Source organism: Megascapheus bottae, chromosome 17, assembly GCF_031878675.1.
Source record: "Megascapheus bottae isolate mThoBot1 chromosome 17, mThoBot2.hap1, whole genome shotgun sequence".
NCBI classification, from domain to species: domain Eukaryota; kingdom Metazoa; phylum Chordata; class Mammalia; order Rodentia; family Geomyidae; genus Megascapheus; species Megascapheus bottae.
The window spans coordinates 12,738,698-12,758,864 of NC_143525.1; the positions used below are offsets into that span (position 1 = coordinate 12,738,698).

General features: G+C 52.4%; 1 protein-coding gene and 1 long non-coding RNA gene across 9 annotated transcripts; one reads left to right on the forward strand and one right to left on the reverse strand.

Annotated features, from left to right (window-relative positions):
- Window positions 1-104: 104 nt before the first annotated feature.
- Camta2 (calmodulin binding transcription activator 2) lies at window positions 105-19,945 on the reverse strand. 8 transcript variants are annotated; one of them, XM_090349818.1, is made up of 24 exons: window positions 19,887-19,945; window positions 18,482-18,576; window positions 18,168-18,271; window positions 15,929-15,996; window positions 15,710-15,845; window positions 15,119-15,205; window positions 14,733-14,886; window positions 14,321-14,455; window positions 12,510-13,112; window positions 12,175-12,290; window positions 11,240-11,366; window positions 9,765-9,899; window positions 7,046-7,161; window positions 6,047-6,231; window positions 5,678-5,756; window positions 5,305-5,527; window positions 4,795-5,096; window positions 2,253-2,449; window positions 1,822-2,005; window positions 1,595-1,666; window positions 1,471-1,491; window positions 1,138-1,322; window positions 945-1,019; window positions 105-865 (listed from the first exon to the last, which is right to left on the reverse strand). In XM_090349818.1, exons 2-24 carry the CDS (start codon window positions 18,510-18,512, stop codon window positions 802-804), a joined length of 3,399 nt encoding a protein of 1,132 aa, XP_090205944.1. In that variant the 5' UTR covers window positions 18,513-18,576; window positions 19,887-19,945; the 3' UTR covers window positions 105-801. The 8 variants fall into 8 exon arrangements, with proteins under 8 accessions (XP_090205944.1, XP_090205937.1, XP_090205940.1 ...); XM_090349811.1 differs by having other exon boundaries at window positions 12,175-13,112; window positions 15,119-15,190; XM_090349814.1 differs by having other exon boundaries at window positions 5,305-5,464; window positions 12,175-13,112.
- On the forward strand, window positions 2,002-7,334 carry LOC150051101 (uncharacterized). Its single transcript, XR_016538281.1, has 2 exons — window positions 2,002-2,183; window positions 7,022-7,334. It is a non-coding gene; the product is annotated as an uncharacterized LOC150051101 (long non-coding RNA).
- Window positions 19,946-20,167: the final 222 nt, after the last annotated feature.

A 20,167-nucleotide genomic window follows, 5' to 3' on the forward strand; every position in this document is an offset into this window, starting at 1 on the left:
TGCCTTTAAGGCCGGAAACACGTCGGAGGCGGAAAACCTCCCGCCGCCCTGCGCAGGCGGTGACCCGGGGCCCGCCCCCCAGCAGACAGGAGCCGGAGGCTGGCTGGTGCTGCAACGTTTAATGGCAATTCGTATAAACCAAGCCCATGCACATGTAGAAAGTGCTCGTGGAGTCGGCCAGGGCCCCCGCCACGCGGGGGAACCCTCCCGCGGCGTCTTAAATAGATTCTTCACTATACTCTGTATGTTACAGTATGTACAGGCGCGCCTTCCTCAGCGCACCCCCCCCCCCGGCTCTTTGGCCCACCAGGAGGGGGGTGGCCAGAGTCGGGGTGACGGGGGAAGACCAGTCCAAGAAGGGAGCCCGCGGTCGCAGACGTGCGGCGTAGGGGTGGGGCGGGTCGGCCCCGCAGCTGGGAGGGGGGTCCGCGGCGCGCCCGGCGCGGGCAGCGGGGGCCGAGGCGGATACATTCAGTGACGCGTCGAACAAATAAATAAGGCAAGTCGGGAAGGGCCGGGTGGGGCAGGCAGGCCGGGAGGGAGGGCGCGGTGGCGGGGCAGGCAGGGCTGCGCGAGTCACGGCTGAAGATGCAGGTTTGCGGGCAGTGGCTCTGGGGAGCCAGGGACCGAAGGAGGAGGCGCGGCCAGGAGGAGGGGCGAGGGCCGCGCAGGGGCGGGGGCGACGGGCTCCAACGAAACTAGGGGAAAAAGCTGCCGACGGGGCTCCCCCCGCCCCTCAAAGAGCCCTCTCCTGGTTAAGCCGGCCAGAGGTGCCCCTTCCCACCACCCCCGGGGACGAGGTCAGGTGGCCAGCCCTGGCTGGGGAAGCCCTTCCAGCTCCCGATTCTGTTTCAGCTCCCTCATCCTGCGGAGAGAGGAGGGAAGAGTTAGGGAGGCCGGTGGGTGGGCGGAGGTGGGCGTCGGGGAAGGGACGAGTGACCTACCGGTGTCGGCAGCGCCTCAGGAATCTCATGATCTTCCTGGCTGCCTGGTCCTGCTTCTTGGTGAGAAAGGAGCCTCTGGTGGCAGAGAGAGGAGATGAGGATGTGTCCTAGAACCCCTTAGGCCCTTCCCTGCGCTCGGCCCCTCGGAAACCCGGCAGGGTGAGGGCACGGAAAGCAGAGGGCTGGGCCTCACTTGTTACGGGCTGGCAGCGGGCCTGAAGGCCTATGAGGCCCGGGTCTGCGGCGGTAGGAGCGGTAGTGCTGCTGGATGAGCACGGCAGCTCGCCTACTCTGCTGAAATCGCTTCTGTTCATAGTAACTTCGGAATTTGCTCTGGATCAGTATGGCTGCTTGGGTCATCTTCTTATAGAGTGCAAACTGCAGGGAAGTGGCAAAGGGACAGGGGCTGAAATGGAGAGACAGCCCCTAACCCTTGAAGGTCATCCCCAAGTTAATACAGATGTCTAACTCATACACTTCCAGATAAGCAGTATCACACCTCACACCCAGACCTCAAGGCTAATACCTTAAGCGCAATCCAGGTCAGCTTGTGGAGAGAGAAGGGAGGTTAGGGCTCAGAACACCTGGGTTCTCTAGATTGGAGTGGATGTGTGTGTGTTGGCCGCATGCTCCTAAGAGAAGGATCTTACCTGCTTATACTTCCGGTAACATCGCTGGATCACTGCTGCTGCTACCTCTTGCTGCTCCTTCAGCCTCCGCCCCTGAGGGAAGAGGAGGTCTCAACATTTTATTGCACACCTGACAGACATGGAATCTGACTGGCTGTCCACTGAATCCATCTGAGGCCTATCTGGGCTCTGCTCTTCTCTTAGACGCCCTGGGAGCCCCATCTCCCCGAGATCCCTGGCCACCTAACCTTGTACTTTCGGAAAGCTGTCTGGATGACTCGGGCTGCCTCATACAGTTCTCGCTGTTCGTGATCTGAGAGTGTCAGCAGGGCAAAGTCACTTTCCATCTTGCCACTAGTGGATGCTGAGAGGAACTCTGCCCAGGAAGGTGCTGAAGGCATAGTCAGGCGGCCTCGCTCAAAGGGCAGTTCACTGTGGAAAACAGAGATGGGAAGTCATGGGGCATCTTTTGTCCCTCTTGTCCCACAGAGGTAACTGTGAAAGACAACCTTCATTAACTGTCTGGAGAGTGGCTTCACAGTTTACCAGTCAGGCCAAGTTCCTTCTCAGAACCCTGGGGACCTCAGCCAGAATGAAGTGGTGGCAACAGGTGAGCCCCCTTCCTCCCTCCCTTCTTTCTTTGAAGATGCACCTCGAGGCTTGATCCCAAACTGGTCACCTGGGAGGGGCTGAGCTAGGGAAATGGTCCACATTCTCCAGGTAGCTGGCCAGCCAGGACATGGTCTCACTGAGGCCCACAGCGCCTGTCCGCTCCCGCATTGAGGCTCCAGCCTCAGGAAGCCCCAGGAAGTCTTCTCGTTTAATCCGCTCCGGTGTAGCTTCAATGATCTGCTTGGCCAGTGAGATCATGTCCACCTGGATGGAGAGGACAGCTGTGTGAGCTGCAGGGACCTGACTACCAAATGCTCCTGGCCTGAGGGGGTCTTCACCACACATAGGCCTCAGAGATCACCTTCTAGCTCTTTTTGTGGCTACAGTTCCAGGTTCATTCATTCTTGCTGGCTGGCTCCTTCTAGGTGATACAGCCCTTTGTACTAAGATGTTGCAGAGAACACAGGATAAGAAGGACCTACCAAGCCAGGAGTCTTGGCTCACACCTGTAATCCTAGCTACTCAGGAGGCTGAGATCTGAGGATTGCAGTTCAAAGCCAGCCTGGGCACAAAAGGACCTGAGACTCTTATCTCCAGTTAACCTCTAGAAAACAGGAAGTGGGGCTTGGCTCAAGGACAGGGCAGTAGCCTTGAGCTGAAGAGCTCAGGGACAGCGTCCAGGCTTAGTTCAAGCCCCATGACCCACAAGGGAGGAAAAAAAAAAAAGGACCTACTAGCCAGACAGGCATGGTGGCTCACGCTTGAAATCCTAGCTACTCAGGAGGCTAAGATCTGAGGATCGCAGTTCAAAGCCAGCTCAGGCACTAAAGAATGTGAGAATCTTATCTCCAATTAATCACTAGAAAACAGGAAGTAGGGCTGTGGCTCTAGGGGTAGGTAGCCTTGAGCTTAGAGCTCAGGGACAATGCCCAGGCCCAGGGGTAGAGTGATAGCCTTGAGCTTGAAGAGCTCAGTAACAGTGCTCAGGTCCAGAGTTCAAGCTCCATAAACCACACACACACACACAAAGACCTACTAGCTGGGCAACTTGGTTCAAGCTTAGAATCCTAGCTACTTGGGAGATTGAGAAGATACTGGTTCAAGGCTAGCTGAGACAAAACGTTCCTGAAAGCCAGGCACAGTGGCTACAACTATAATCCTAGCTACTCAAGAGGCTGAGATCTGAGGGCTGTGGTTCAAAGCCAGCCTGGGCACTAAAGTCCCAGAGACTCTTATCTCCAATTAACCACTAGAAAACTGGAAGTGGTGCTATGGCTCCAGGGGTAGGGCAATAGCATTGAGCTAAAGAGCTCAGGGATAGTGGCAAGACCCAGAGTTCAAGCCCCACAACCCACAAAAACTAAAAAGTTCCTGAAACTCATCTCAACCAATAGAAAGCTGAATGTGAGCCAGTAATTACACCTGTAATCCTAGGGGGATTATGTCAAGAAGCTGATTACTCAGGAAACTGAGATCTATAGAATCAAAGTACAAAGCCATCTGGAATAGAAAAGTTCACTAGAGCTGGACGTGGTGGCTCATGCATGTAATCCTACTCAAGAGGCTGAGATCTCAGTTCAAAGGCAGCCCAGGCACTAAAAAGTCTGTGAGACTCTTCAATTAATCACCAGAAAACAGAAATGATGCTGTGTAAAGCCCTGAGTACCCCAGTACTGCAAAACAGAAGGAAAACACACACCAAAAAACTGGACACGGGAGTGTGAGCCTATCATTCCAGCTCTATAGTAGAAAATAGGATACTCAAGATCCTGTTTGAAAAATAACTAAAGCAAAAAGGGCTGGTAAACCCCTTTTATGCTTGCCTGATAAGCACAAGGCCTTGAGTTCAAACCCCAGTATTGCCGAAAAGAAAAAAGGCCCATACAGGAATTCAAGAGTTGAGTAAATAGGCTTACTGCCATGACTGCGCCCTAGGCCTGCCTGTCCCATGACAGCCAACCCACACCTCCTCCCCACAAGCTTTTCACTGCCTGTCAATCCACTGCCTTCAGCTCTCCAAGAACTAGCCCAAGGCCTGCTGACCACATGACATCCTGGCAAATGGCTCTGGCCTTTGTTCTAGCCCTGAGGCCTGTAGTACTTCCTGCTGGCCACATTCCATGCAGCCTTCTTCAGGTTCTCTTTGAGTTTATATTTTATTTTAAATTCAGATTGCTTTTGAATTACTTACTGGCCTTTAAAGCAGATATGACTAGCACTTGGCTATTCATTCTGTAAGATTTCCTTAGCTTTTACCACATGCAAGCCTCTGTACCTCAGATCTTCATCTTGTCAACCCTGGTTCTTATATCCTGGCTCTCTATTCCCCTGGTTCCTCAATAACTTTTTCCCTGTGTGGATCAACAGGTGACTCCTCCAATCCAGCTCTAAGTGAATGCATTCCTCAGAATTCTTAACCTCTGCTGCCTCATGACTGCTATATCACCAAGTCTTAGAGAAGTTAAGAGGAGATCCCTTACTTGTCCCCAATTGGTAAATGGGCCTTCTTCTCAAGCTCAAGCCACACTCTGATTCTGCTCATAGAGTATCTGCCTAACCCAACTTAACCTAAGGACTGGCCCTCATGATTCTACCAACAGAAGCATTACCGGGATCACATCCACAGCTGCTGGGCTGTCGGCATCCACTGGAGCAGCCCCATCATCTGGGGCTGGCAGGAAGGCAGGAGGGGAAGGTGAAGACCCTTTGGAGTTGGTGGCCTCATAATCCATAAGTAGCGGGGTTTCTGGTGCTCCAGAGGAAAGTGGCCCCGAGACCATGTCCTCCATAGTAATTTCAGAGGCTGGCAGAGAAGCAGCGGGAGGACTCCCATCTTGGGCACTAGAGTAGGCAGATGTGATGGAGAAAGTGCCATCTGATAGCTCTGAAGGTGAGGAAACACTGCTGAGACCTGTGAGGCAAGGGAAGAGGGTGAGGTAGCAGTAACCACAGGTTATCCTCAAGTCTTCTGCCCTCATCCACCCCAGTCTCCCTGGATGTTCTTGCTCCTGTTATCATCCCAGTCCTACCTCCAATCCCACTCTCCCTCCTGCCCTTTGGTTTTGCCCTGGCTGTGACAGGCCATATCCCTCTCGAAAAACATCTGAAGCAGCTCTCACCAGTGTCTGGGCTGGAGGAGGGTGGTGATAGGGCAAGCTGGGGCTCAACAGAAGCCTCCTGTCTCTGCAATTCCTCAAGGCAGCGGGCAAGGCGCACGTGCCCCCGGGAATGAGCCACAGACAGAGGGAGACGGCCCAGAGAGTCAGGAATGCTCAGCGCCTGTCGGTTCCAACGGAAGAGGAGCACAGCAGCTTCCAGGTGTCCCAAGGCACAAGCCCACATCTGAAGAGTGGGAGGTGAAGCCTGACTTCCTTTTCTAGGTGGACATCTCTTACCCTGGGCCCACCCTACCCTTTGCCTCCTTCAAAGGACCTTCCCTGTGAAGAATAATTTCCCTCGCCTTGCAGGCATTTAGGGACCTGATATCCTTACCAGAGGGGTGCAAGAGAAATGATCCACGTTGAGCGGGTCAACCTCTTGTTCTAAGTCCAAGCTTCCAGTCTCCACGCTCCTAGGTGGTTTGAAAGAAGGACATCAGAGCATAGTCAGGGGGGAAGGGGGCAGCTTAGACACATCAAGAGTAAAGGGACTAGGAAACCAGCTGTTTAGAAGCACCAAATGGGATGAAGCAGCCAGACAAGTCCATTGAAGGAGACCAAGGAATCCATCTATCTTAAGTCAGGATATTATGATTTCCCCAAATGCTTGTTCCCTTCCACCCCCCACCCCAGGCTTGGTCCTTGACCCTTGCCATTAATATCCCAACAGCCATTCAGCACCCTCCCTGTTGCCCCAGCTCACCGCCACTGGCTCAGGGTCTCGATGAGGCGGGCATAGCCCTGGGCAGCAGCCAGATGCAGAAGGCTCATGCCCCGGAAGGGGCTTCCATGAGTCAGGCGTTCAGGACCCCTCCAGGTAGATCGTGGGATCATGCTCTCTACCAACACCACCACCCGTGCCTCGAACCCAGGACCCTGTCCTTCATCCTGCAGTACACACACTCATGTTCAGAGACATGGGCTTCCTGAGATTGTTCTCTTGACTTCTGATTCTGCCACTTCATCCCATTCTGCTGTGGGTTCCCTGGGCTCACTCTAGTTGAAGTTCCTGTGTGGGCTCTATCCCACTTGCTCCAGCTGCTGTGGCTGCCAGACCTTGTACAGCTTTGCCCATGTTGTGTCTCCACATCAGTTCAGATGGTGCCGTGTCCCCATCAGAAGCAGGTCTTCTCTGTTCTTTCCCCCCTTAACTCTATTTGTTGTTGGTGTTAGTAGTCCTGGGGCTTGAACTCAGGGCCTGGGCCCTGTGCTTGAGCTTTTGTGCTCAAAGGCAGTGATCTAGTACTTTGAGCCACAGCTCTACTTCTGGTTTTTTGGTGGTTAATTGGAAATAAATCTCACTGACTTTCCTGACTTTGAACCATGATCCTCCAATCTCAGCCTCCATAGGAGCTAGGCTTACCCACATGAGTCACCAGTACCCAGCTCCCTATTTCTATTTATTCAGAGACATAGGACCCATAAAACTCTTGGCCCCAACTCTTCTGGCCCTTCCCCCATCCTCTCCTTCACCTCCACTCTTCTTCAGACCAGAAATAGTCTGAAACATGTCATGCCAAGAGGGTGCCCAGAATAGCCTCTCTTCCACAGGGTGGGGGTGGGAGCAGGGTGATGTCAGGGACAGGGAAGATGACTGGCTGAGGCGGCTGGGGATAGGCTAACAGTCATACACTAGAGTCATTTTCTTTAGATGATATCGCCCCGTTCCCCACCATAGACCACTGCCCTTCTCATGGACTACCTGAATTAGAGGAGCCTCAGGACCCTGGCAAGGGGCCTGCCCAGCTGCTGCAATCTCTGCCATACGCTTCTCCATCTGCTCCAGCCGCTCCAGGATGGACATCCGGAACTGATTGTCTGCAGGGAATGGAGATGGGAGGCTAAATGGACAGTGTCTGGGTGATGGACGCTATACTACAATTGGACCTATGCAAGCTCTGGGGAGAGGGGGGTGTGAAGACACGGAATCAAAATCTGTTCTTTCCCACCTTTTTCCTGTTAACTTTGTAACAAATAAAGCCTTACCACCAGGACTCAGTTCTTAAACCAGAGCTCTTAACCCTACCTGTAGCTTAGACTCAGGATTCAGAAGCCAAGCAGTCTCCTTTAAGACAGAAGTAACAGGAATTCCCCGACAACCATCCAGCCCTCGGCTACCCGAAATCACACAGGACAAACCCTGACTCTTTCTAGGCAGAAATGTTCCCTAAGGTCTTGCCCCAGACCCTACCTTCGTCCCCCATGTTGGGGCTGAAAGGCTCAGGGTCCCTCCTCTTGGGTGAACTACTGTGCAAAAGGGCTCAGGGAGTGATTTGAAAAGCACCACCCCTCCTCCCGGCCCCCCGCAGCTGTCCACAAAGAGGATGGTGGGGGAGGGAAGGTGGAAAGTCGGGTAGCCAAGGCCATTCCTCCTCCTCCTCCCCCAGCCCTCTACACAAATACACACACGCACACCCCAAGCTACTATCTGACCCTTTCTGAGATCAAACAAGGACAAAGTGGGGAAGGGATTAGGGCCTAGGGAAAATAAACAGAGAAACAAGATGAATGACAACTGGCATGTCCTGAGATGCCAGAATAATAGGGGGGTGAAGGCAGAGAGGTGACAGGTGACAGCAGGGGAGAGGAATAAAGAATCATCAGCAGAGCTGGCAAGGTGGCTCATGCCTGTAAACCTAGCTACTCAGGAGGCTGAGCTCTGAGGATCAAGGTTCAAAGCCAGCCCGGGCACAAAAGGAGTAAAGACTCTTACCTCCCTCCATCTAACCTCCAGAAAACAGGAAATGGGGCTTGGCTCAAAGGTAGGGTGGTAGCTTTGAGCTGAAGAGCTCAGGGACAGTGCCTAGGCTGAGTTCAACCCCCATGACCCACAAAAAGATAATCATCAGCAGAAATGCAGGTAGGACTGAAATAAGAGAGCAAGGGGGAAAAAATCAAGATGAGGGCAAGGGGAGATGAGACAAAGAGCTAGAAAGAACATAAGCTAAGCCGCTGGGTTCAAGAAGAAATGGGAGGAAAAGGGAAAGAAAAGACCCATAAGAGAAATAAGGCAATGAATAGTAATAGAACAGCACCAAGAAACCTGACAAGGTCTCACAGTAGGCAGACTTGAATCATACACCAGCACCCAACACACATACACAGGCTTTGTGAGATGAGCAGATACAAAAGTGAGGCAGGGGCTCATATTATGGCCTAGTGGTAGAGTGCTTAGCCCTGGGTTCGATTCCTTGGTACTACATACACACAAAAAGTCGGAGGTGGGGCTGAGGCTCAAGTGGCAGAGCGCTAGCCTTTAGCAAAAGTGCTCAAGGACAGTGCCCAGGCCCTGAATTCAAGCCCCAGGATTGTAGGAGGAGGAGTGGGGGGAGTGAGGCATGAAAGATCAGGGTCTTGCTGGGCACTAGTAGCGTGTGCTTATAATCCTAGATAATCAAGAGGCTGAGATCTGAGGATTGCAGTTCAAAGCCAGGCTGGGCACAAAAATCTGTGAGACACTCCAATTAACCACCAGAAAACAGGAAGTGACAGTGTGGCTCAAAGTGGTAAAGCACTAGCCTTGAGCTGAAGAGATCAGGGTTCAACTCCCTAACGGACCAAAACACAGAACACAACAATATTAGACTTAAATTCACACTCACTCACACACACACACACACACACACACGTAGATAAAAATGCATATGTGGAGCCGGGAGCATGGCCTAGTGGTAGAGTGCTTTGCCTAGCATGCACTAAGCCCTGGGTTTAATTCCTCAGTACCACTTACATAGAAAAAGCTGGAAGTGGTGCCGCAGCTCAAGTGGTAGAGCACTAGCCTTGAGAAAGCCCAAGGATAGTGCTCAGGCCCTGAGTTCAAGCCCCAGAACAGACAAAAAAAAGAGTGCATCTGTGTTGCCTCTGTGTATTCATATAAAAAAGAACACCATGATATTAACAGTGAATATCACTAAACAGTAGTATAAAAACCTTTTGTTCATTTGCTGAGCATGGAAGAGCAGGCTGTAGTACCAGTACTTGGGAGCCTGAGGCATAAGAAGCAGGAGTTTGAGGCCAGCCTGGGTTAGTGAGTCACTATTTCAACAAACAAACAAATAATCAAAATATGTAATAAACTCCATTTCCTACATGTGGGCCAGTGACTCACACTTATAATCTTAGTAACTCAGGAGGCCGGATCTGAGAATGGAAATTCAGAGCCAGACCAAGTAGATAACTTTGTGAGTCTGACTCAAGTGATAGAGTGCTGGTCTTGAGCAAAAAAGCCCAGGGACATCACGCAGGCCTTGAGTTCAAGCCCCAGGTCCAAAATCAAAAGAAAAGAAAAAACTGAAAAGATCAATGAAAACAGGATGATAAAGTCTCCCTCTCTCCCTTGCTCTCAACTCCTTGAAGGATCTAGGAGCATGTTCTTCTCAGAGGGTATGAGGCCTGACAAGGTCAGAGGGTTCTGTACTCACCGTCCAGTGACAACCAGTCAAGCTGTGTACTTGGCAGAGACAGGAATCGGCGGGCTCGATACTCAAAGAGCACAGAAGCAGAGAGGGGCCCTTCTCGCCCTGCCACCTGCAGAGATACCAGCCCCACTTCATGGGCTGGAGAGAGCAGGATCAGCATGAAGGACTCTACCTGGCTCCTCTTTTGGCCATGTGCATCAGAGCCATGATCGTTCCATTTCCTGTTCCCACTCCCATATGCCCAAGAGGCCCCTGGCTTCAGTAAGTGGACTTGGTACTAACCCAGGGGAGAGTCTGCTTGTTCAAGAACTTCATGTCTACTATTGACCAAAGAACTCTTAGATTCTAGACTCTCGAGTATGCTTGTTATTCAGCAATAATGTTTGGAAGCTGATGATGAGGAATTACCTGTTCTTATGAACAGTTTGATGATGGCTAAACCCCTTTACCTATTAGACCAGAGTCAGAGTCATGACCCTGTTACTGACAGGGAGGAAAAGGGCTCTGGCCATTCCCTAGTGATGCCCAGAAAGAGCTATCTAAAGGTCTATTGGATGAAACCACCAGGCTTTGACCTACTTTTCTACTTTTTCCAAGCAGTTTCTCTAGACTCATTCCCTTTCCTTCCGTACACAGTTGAATGGACCTGTGGAGATCGGGAAAGAATTCACTCATAGATAGCAAAGCTGTCAACTTGACAGTCCCATGGTCCCTGCCGTTCCACCAGGCTGACTGGTAAATACAGGGTCAGCGCTAAGGGTGGTAGCAAAAGAGCAGGAAGGTCAGTCTAGACTAGTGCTTTCCAGAACTCTGTAGTGACGAAAATATTCCCTACCCAAATTACTGCACTAAACCTGTGTTGTGGGTATCTCCTCAGTATACCTGAGGAAATCAAATTTAAATTTAAAAGAGGCACATGTGACTAATGGTTACTATACTGGATCCCAACACTGAAAGTTAATGTTGGGGAGAAGAATGGAAGGGATATCTCTGATTGAAAAGTACTGGACACTTAGATGGAAATTTTACAACCTTTTAAGTTCAGGAAATTAAAAATAACTTCCTTTGGTCTCAGGACTGATTAGAGGAGGACAGTACCTATGCTTTTTCATTCTCTCTACACTAGAATAGGAGAACCTGGTGCTATGCCAGAAATTTGACGGACATTGGACACTATAGATTTTTTATGTCAAATGCCTGATTTTACAGGATGGGAGACCAACCACACAAGAAAGGGATAGAATTATCTAAAAACACTGGTAGCTGGCCTGAAGATTTCTTGGACCAGATCTCAGATTTTCTGACACCTAAGGCCAGGCTCTTCTGCCTGCCGGGAAGCTTGGTACCTGACTTCAGGGCTGGCAGAAGTCTTGTGTTCTTCAAACAATCTATTTGTGCTTCCTGGAAGCCCAGAGATCCTGACCTGTCCTAACTATCCATATGTCAGTCCCTTCCCCTACCATGCCCAATTCCCATACCAGGACAGTAGCAGCGTAAGACACCAGGCTGGACAAGTGAGGCTGGCACTGCGATGTGATCAAAGACACAGGAGTAATGCTCTGCTGCCTCCGTCCAAGGGCCTGTGATGAGCACCTTGACCCCACCCTGCAGACAGAAGCCAGAGAGCCATGTGACTGGAGTGGGACGTCCACTCACACGTTTATACAGATCCCTGGAGAGTACTAACATGGCAGGCCCTGTGCTAGAGTATGGGGGCCCAGGGATGGACAGGACCATTAGGTTGCCAATCTATCCCTCCTCCCAAGCTTTCTGCCAAGTTGGATAAACTATTTCTACCAGAATTTTCTACCAAAATATTCTACCAGAAATGGGGAACTTGGGATCTCCCCAGAGGTACCAGATAACTGTCATTAGAAGGAAGTTCTCTTGGGCTATTTCACCCCACTCTAGTTCTGCCCTTCCCTCTCAGGCAGCAGAAAGCAGAACTTCTTCACTGCTGACCACAGGCTTTCAGCTGCTGAGAGTCTGAAGTCATATTCCCCACAGTACATTTTATTTTCCAGGCCGAACAGCCTCATTTCCCTCCCCCTCAACAGTCACCAAAGGAATGAGATCCCTGGGGGACTTGAAGCCATGCTAACACATGGAAAGAGAGGCAGGAAGCAAGGGGTCAGTGCGTAAGGACCATGAAAATAGAAGAGCAGCTACTGTCCAGATAAAGGTGGAACTTGAGACCTAAGAGGCTGTGAAGAGGCCAGAAGTGTGGCACAGCAATAAAGCATTTGCCTAGCATATCCAAGGGCTCTAGGTTTGACCTCCCAGCACCAGAAAACAAGCAAGCAAAAAAAGACATAAAAACAAAAGGGAAACTAGGTCACAAACCACAAGGTACGAGTAAGGTTTATCCTATGGAACTAGAAAAGAGGGAAGGAGAAGAAAAGTCTAGACTCACCTCTGGGTAGGACCACTCTGGAGAGAAGTCAGTGATGGTGCTAAGAGCAGGCGAGAGCTGGGGTGTGGAGGAAGGGATGCTTGAAGCTTCTTCACTGATGAGTTCTCCCATAAGGTCTGGGAATGATGAAAGACTGAAGGGCTCCAGCTCACTGGCTCCACCAGGTCCTCCAAACAAGGCCTCCCCTCTGGCTCCCCTGCCTGATGGCTCCAGAGGAGCAGGGGAGGAGGGGGAGGAGGGAGGAGGGGAAGGGACAGGTGGGGCGACTCCCTGGCTTTTGAGATCCTCCCCACCATCATCATCTTGGATGAAGAAACAGTTTCCTCTTTTCCCACCTGCTCCTGCCTGTGGAGAGACACCTCGAGTGGCCGCCTGGGGCTCCAGGGCAGCAGCAGGCTCTAGGGCAGGACAGGGGGTATGAGCAGCTTCTGCCTCAGGGAAATCTGGGTTCACCCCATGGCCCCCTCCATATGTCTGGCCCCTTTGAGGGCTGTTGAGAAAACGATCAGGGTCAAAGGCAGGGCTGGGAGGAGCTGGTGGAGCAGTGGGTTCAGAACCTACAACCACAGCCAAGCTCATGGAAGGCCTATGCTCAGCTTGGGAAGTCAAGTGCCTGGTAGGCGTCAAGCCCCCAGCACGCCGCTCCAGTCCTGTCAGAAGGAGGATGGCCGTGCCTCCTCTTGAACCCCGAGAGGTAGGGGGGCTTGGTCTGATTTCTAGAGGCTCTGCAAAGCCTGAGGAGGAGGAGGAAGAGGAAGAAGATGAAGATGGGGAGGTGTGTGCCTTGGGGAGCTCTGGGGGAAGTGGAGCTATCAGTGGAGGAGGTTCAGGCGGCTGGGATTGGGCTAGAGAGGTCAGGGTTAAAGCTCGGGGCTCCACTTTGGGAGAGATGATACGATGTTTCGTGCTGCTGCATTTGTGGGTAAGACTTCCAGAACCTGGAGTGAAGACAGGTGGGGAGGAGAGAAGGGATAAGATACTTCCTTCTCCATCCTTCCCTTCCTGGATGCCCTTAAAAAGTATTTTCTGGGGGGCCGGAGTTTGGCCTAGTGGTATAGAGTGCATGCACAGAAACCCGGGTTCGATTCCTGCATACCACATACATAGAAAAAAGCCGGAAGTGAGGCTAAAACTCAAGTGGTAGAGCTCTAGCCTTGAGAAAGTCCAAGGACAGTGCTCAGGTCCTGAGCTCAAGCCCAGGACTGGCACACAAAAACAGACAAACAAAAAAGTATTTCCCGGGGCTTTCCTATAGATTGAAGGTGTAATACTGATTGTGACCACTTGGAGGAGTCAGGAATGAATTTCCTCTCTTCTCATCCCCCTCCTCAAAACAAATGGGACTGGAGCAAATGCAGGGGAAGACTCTAGGCTTGGGGGAGTAGCTGAGAGCGGACAGTAAAGGCATAGATGAAGGACAAAATCAGAACCAAGGTGGCACTAATTAGAAACAAAGCAAAGGGGCTGGGAGTTTGGCCTAGTGGTAGAGTGCTTGCCTAGCATGCACGAAGACCCAGGTTTGATTCCTCGGTACCACATCCATAGAAAAAAGCTGGAAGGGCCGGGAGTTTGGCCTAGTGGTTAAAGTGCTTGCCTAGCATGCATGAAGACCCGGGTTCGATTCCTTAGTACCACATACATAGAAAAAAGCCAGAAGTGGTGCTGAGGCTCAAGTGGTAGAGCTCTAGCCTTGAGAAAGTCCAAGAACAGTGCTCAGGCCCTGAGCTCTAGCCCAGGACTGGCAAAAAAAAAAAAAAAAAAAGCTGGAAGTGGTGCTGAAGCTCAGTAGTAGAGCTCTAGCCTTGAGAAAGTCCAAGGACAGTGCTCAGGCCCTGAGCTCAAGCCCAGGACTGGCAAAAAAAAAAAAAGAACAAAGCAAAGGCTGGGCATCACTGAGTCGATGGTGGAGTTAGGGGTAGGAATGGCTCAAGGCAGCAGGCAGAAGGGGATGGCTGCCTAAGCCAAGGAGAACAAGAAGCTGAGGTTATTGTCACCCTGATGGGAAAGTCTCTGTTTACTTGGCCCTTCTTCCTGAACATGCAAATAACTTGCAAATCAGCATAGAAATGCCATGGAGACATAAAGGACAGTGAGTAGGCTAGGTGGGAAGAGGGCTCATGTGTGGTGGGCAGGGGGGAACACCTACCAAGGCCCCCACTGCAGAGGCAGGCGTGGGTTCTGGGTGCAGGCTTGGTCGGATGGGTGTCCAAGATCTGCTGCACTAGCTGTTCCACAGAGAACTCCTCTGTCCCGTTCCCGCAGCTCCACTTGATGCCATGAACTACGGGAGAGTTAGGAGAAGTGCTGAAGGACACCCCCACCCCGGCAAAGTACCTGAGACAGGGTCATCCAATCCCCTGACTTGCTGACCATAGGCTAGTGGCCTCAAGAAAAGATGTCTTCATTCCCTTTTCTACTGTCCACACCTGGGACTGCACAGGAACCCTAGCCCCCTGCAGGGAAGCAGTCACCCACAGGCCTCTGGATACAGAAGCAATGCCTTTGGGAATCCCTAGTCTCATTCTCCCTTGGAGTTCTATCTTTGCCCTGCTCCTTACACATGGGCTTCAGCTGTCCCAACAGCTCCTCCCGGGACCACTTCAGCCATTCTCGTCGGTCGCTGCTGATGGAACAAAAGATGGGGCTGCAGCCCTTTCCACAGTCTTCCAGGGCTGGGACGTTCAGGTAGTGTACAAGGACGATGTCAGGGTTCTGAGAGTACAAGGCACACACAGAAAAATTATGGGTCTTGGGGTCCAGGGGCTCAGCTTCCCAATCCTTTCTTTCTGGGCATTCCCCAAATTGTGGTTCTCATCACCTCCTCCCTACCTACCTCCCTCCCCCAACATCCCTCCTTCATTCTCAGAACTCCTCTTTGTCCTTTCAGACCCCATATTCCTCAAAGGACCAGAATAGTCTGGCTCCCTGAGTATTTAATCCTTACCTGGAGCAGCCAGTAGCAGCGCCGATGGAATGTGGGGACGATGGAAGAGTGAACGTAGCAGCCATAGAGACACTGCCAGGAGACAGGCTGGGGTGGGGGGAGGGCTAGTCTGCTCCCCAACTCTTCCTCTGTTCAGTCCCTTTGCAGGAATCCCAATCTTTCCACCAGTTCTTCTCCAACCCTCTCCTACCTCCTCCTCCCATCCTTCTCAAGTTCCAGCAGCCCAGAGTCACAGATGAGGGACAGAGGGAAGGGAGCAATGGGATTGGTACCTCACAGCAAAGGCCAGATTTGAAACATGGGACTGCCTAAGGGAAATCTAAGGGAAGAGCAAGAATACACCTGAGAGAAGGAGCAGTGATTGACTCAGAACATCACTGCTTAGATCCCGGAGGGAAATCCGGAGGGGACTAGCTTCAATGTCCTATCGTTCAGAGAGGTGGGTCATAGAAGAAAATGGGAGATTGAGCTAAGTGATCATTCAGCTAATCCAAAGTGAGTGAGAGGGAAAGATGACTGACAGGGGGAGAGGCAGATAGTGCCCTTAAGAAGGGCAGTGAGACCAGCTGACTGGATGCCTGATGCTCTTACCTCCATGCCCTGGACCTTGAGCTTCATATGGTCCTCTCGGGTGGTCTTGCCATCCTTCCGCTTCTTCCACAGGTAGCCATCCTTTCGGTATTTTACCTTCTTGCGGTTGTAGAGGATGATGGATCCATTCTGAGGCCTGAGAAGTGAAAGCCCAGCCTTGATTCTATGAACAGAAGCCAGGAGCCCCTGCTCCTTCTTCACCTTGGAGAACTTTCTCACCGTGTCTTTGGGGCACAGGATAGCCACTCATCATGCTTCTCAAAGGTGATCAGGTAGGATGCAATCTCCTGTAGGAGAGGAGGCACTCAGATGAGTGCATTTCATGGAGGGCTCAACCTAGTCTCGAGATCACTGCCTCAAGGCTTCATGGTGAATGGTTGTGGCAGCTCATAGAGGGCATTTCCAGATATCAGGACTTGAGGACCAAGATCTTGTTATGTTGTTAAGACTTTCCTTGAACTCTTGGTTCTGTCTTAGCCTAAGTGCCGGGATTATAGACATGTGCCATCATACCTAGTCCCACTGCCCTCTTCAGAATCCTAGCTTTCATCTCAGCCAAAAAGCTAATCTTTCTCTTGAAACGGAAGTGTATAATGTAAGAAACAGACTCTGAACTTTATCATTCTTTTTTTGGCTGGTTCTGAGGCTTGAACTCAAGGCCTGGGCACAGTACCAGACCTACCTACCTACCTATCTATCTTTCTTTTTTTTCTTTCCCTTTCTGTTGATCGTGGGACTTGAACTCTGGGCTTGGGCACTGTCTCTGAGCTCTTCAGCTCAAGGCTACTGCCCTACCCCTTAAGCCACAGCACCATTTCCTGCTCTTTCTGAGTAGTTTATTAGAGATGAGAGTCTCACAGACATATCCTGCCAGGGCTGGCTTTGAACCATGTTTTTCAGATCTCAGATTCCAGAGTACCTAGTATTACAGGTATGAGCCACTGGCACTCAGATTCAGCATCTGTTTTTTTTTTTTGGGGGGGAGGGTCATGGCCCTTGAACTCTGGCCCTGTCCCTGAGCTCTTCAGCTCAAGGCTACCACCCTACCCCTTGAGCCATAGTATCACTTCACATTTTCTAGTGATTAATTGGAAATAAGAGTCCTCTCGTTCTTTAGTGCCAGGACTGACTTTGAACCGCAATCCTCAGATCTCAGCCTCCTGAGTAGCTAGGATTACAGGCGTGAGCTACCACACCTGCCTTTCATCATCCATTTTTCATATTACACATTATTTTGCTCTTCTTAGGTTTCACATTTGTGTCCTTCTCTGAGAAGAAACTGTTTGACACCAATTGTTTGACACTGCCAAGATGCCCGTGTCCCAAAGTTCTCCCAGCGAGGGAGTACACTATTGCCACTATTTATCTACGTATCACCCACATTCCTGCCAGATAGGCCTGCTAACCCCTCCCTGCGCATGCCCTGAACAGTCTTCCCTTCCTGTTAGTGCTACATAAGCCTGAAATGTCAAGTACCCACGTTTCCAGTTTCCTATGAGATTCCTAGATGTTCTCTGAAGGCTTGCTTCCAGCATGAATCTGATAGCTCTACAGCCCTTATAATCACATGCGTACACACTCCCTTTTACTAATTTATATCAAATCAATAGTTATCAACCACCAACTACATACGAAGCACTAATTGTACAGAATACAGGTATGGAACAAAAGGACTATGACCTCCAGAAGGAGCCAGTATAGCCTGATGGTGAAAAACAGGGGCTGAGAACCAGGCATGGTGCTCATGGGGCCATCTCTAATCTCAGTATTTGAAGGCTGAGACAGGAGGATCTTGAGTTCAGTGTCTGCCTGGGCTAAACACTGACACCCCATCTTAAGAAACCAAACCAACATAAAATAACACCAGGTGCTGGTGGCTTTTGGCTGTAATCCTAGTTACTCTCGAGGCTGAGATCTGAGCATCATTTTTCAGCCCAGACAGGACAAGACAATGCGATTCCACCTCCAATTATGCAACAAAGATGTTGGATTGGAGGTGTGGCTCAAGTGGCACAACACCACCCAGGAGTGGAAAAACTGACAGCAAAGGAAGCCCTGAGTGCCAAGCCCTGGTATCACCACCACTGTACACACCCCAGTCAAGCAAACACAAACCTAACAGGCTTTGCAGTGAGATTAACTACAAGAGGCAAATCAGTTTCACCATTACTAACATAGGTAATAAGGCAAAGTAACAGGCCAAATGCTTAGCATGGGATCCAGGATGTAAGAAATATCTAGCCAGAAAGCAGTAGCTGTTGTTTTTACCTGGGTGGATGTGTTAGAAAGTAGGAAGCGTCTACAAGATCCTTGCCTTTGTACCTCTATAATTCCCCCCAAAGAGCCTAGAGCAGTGCTCTGTGCTGAGTCATGCCCACAGACACAAAAACACCCTTCTCATCCTCCACTCCCCGACTAGGCCTTGCTGGGCCCAAACCCCTCATCTCCCTAAGAAAACCTCATTTGTATTCCACCGGAGCCGTTCTGGAGGCAGCAGTGGGCATCGAGGAAGACATTCCAGCAGCTTCTTCGGGAGGAAGATCTTCAGGTGGTGGCTGTTCTCTACAGGGAACGGGAAGGCAGAACTTAGTGGCCCCTCTGCCATTGCTATTGGGGAAGGGAGGGCAGTGGGGAAGGGCTGAAGGCAATCCAAGGCTCTAGGAAAAACTACAACCAGGAAGAGGGCAGGGAGCCAAGAATCAGAGGGTCATCCATTCGGTGTGGAGAGCAATGAATCTGTACCCAAACTGGGAGCTTGGCTTGTGAACTCACCAGCAACCTCGGTGGTGTCCTTGATATTCATGGTGAGGACTCCAGGGGGCAAGGTCACCCCCGGCCTGAGGGGCCGGGGGGAGGGGGAGTCTGTGCTGGGAGAGAAGAGAATAAAGTCATGGCAGAAGCCCCCATAATAATACAGTATGACAAGTATGAGGTAGGAAAAAGGAACATTGCTGGATCTTGGTATCTGGGAAAGATGAGGCAAGGACAAGAAGGGCTGGACAATGTGACAGTAGAGCTGAAGAATGGAGATGGGCGAACTTTACCAGCTATCATGACAGAAACCAACATGAGTAGGGTGAAAGGATGGAATGGAGTGGTCAGAAAGAAATGGGGCAATGGAGGGAAGGGAGAAGACTCATAGGGCTGCAACCTCAGAAGGCCAACAGCTAGTCTAGGACTATAATGTATCAGGACCCGGGGGCTGGAAATGGGGACATCAGGTCCTTGTAGGATGGTTTGGCAAGCCTGCCTGGCCGCTGCGGGGGGAGGGGAGGGAAGGGCAGGAGATCGAAGTCTGGGTGGCAAGCTAAGCCTAAGACACACCCTGAGTTCCTTCTGTTTGATTTTTCCAAGGGGAAGGGCAGACCTGATAAGTGACCTCACCTGCGCCTCTCTCCTCCAGGTTGGTCAAGGTCTGGTAGCATTTGGGCTAGATCCACACAATCCAGTTTCCCACCCTAAGGACAGCCTGCCCTCTGTCACGGAAACCACAGCCCACTCCACCTCCAGCACCCCTCTTCCCAAGCGCCTCTGCCTCCCCTGGCCTCAGGCCTACCCTACCCCATCCACGACTCTGTCTCCAGCCCGAGCCCCCGCCCTTCTGGGGGAACAGATGGGAGCTGGAGGAGGCTCTGCGCGCCGGCGGCACCAGGTGTTCGGGGATGCAGAGGAGGAAGAGGCCGGTCCCAGCTCGGGCGGCCGTGTGCAGGGAAGCCCGGGTTGGGGTGAGAACTCCGCCCCAGGGCGCAGGTGCGCAGTCCGGGCTAGGCAGCCTGCCAAGGTGCGGAGCAGGAGCGGGACCTGGGCTGAGGGCCCGGCGACGCGGGGCTCCGACGCCCGGCTCCGGGCGGACCCCACGGCAAGGCCAGGGACCCCGGCGGGACCTCCGGGGTGGGAGGGTCCACTCTGTGCCTGGGGAGTTTCTGGAGAAGCCACGGGGCAGAGTCCGCGCGAGCCTGCGCGCGGCAGGCGAGGCTGAGGGCCGGCGCCGGGTGCCGGGTCCCCCGCGCGCGAAGGTCCGCGCGGGGCCCGCGAGCGGCGCCCCCTGGCGCGGGGGAGGAGGACGCGAGCCGGGCGGGGGCGGGACGGTGGTCCCCGGCGCAGCGCTCCCGTCGGGGCGCGGCGAGCGGCGCCCCCTGGCGCGGGGGCGGAGCGGCGGGCGGCGGCTGGTTCTTACCTCCCGGGGTCCCGCGGGTGACGGCGGCAGCGGCCATTCTCCCCCACACCGACCCCCCCCAGCGCCGGCCGGCGGCGGCGTCCCACGTCACTGCGCACGGGGCGGGGCTTCCCCGAAAGGGAACGGGGGTCGGGACGGACCCGGGTCAGGGCCGCGGGGCCGGGGTCCCAGGTCGCCAGGCTGCGACGGGCCTCGGCGTAGAGGGGGCCCCGTCCCCACGAGGAAGCTGGTCGGCCCGGGAGGATGGCGGGGTCTGAGGGTCCCGTGAAGAGCGCAGGACC

Coding starts and splice junctions, on each gene's coding strand:
- Camta2 (XM_090349810.1), bottom strand. CDS start 18,512: ATGAATATCAAGGACACCACCGAGGTTGCTG. Junction 9,900..11,239: donor CTTACGCTGCTACTGTCCTG/GTATGGGAATTG, acceptor TGCTCTCTCCAG/CCCATGAAGTGGGGCTGGTA. Junction 2,006..2,252: donor CCTAGCTCAGCCCCTCCCAG/GTGACCAGTTTG, acceptor TGTTTTCCACAG/TGAACTGCCCTTTGAGCGAG.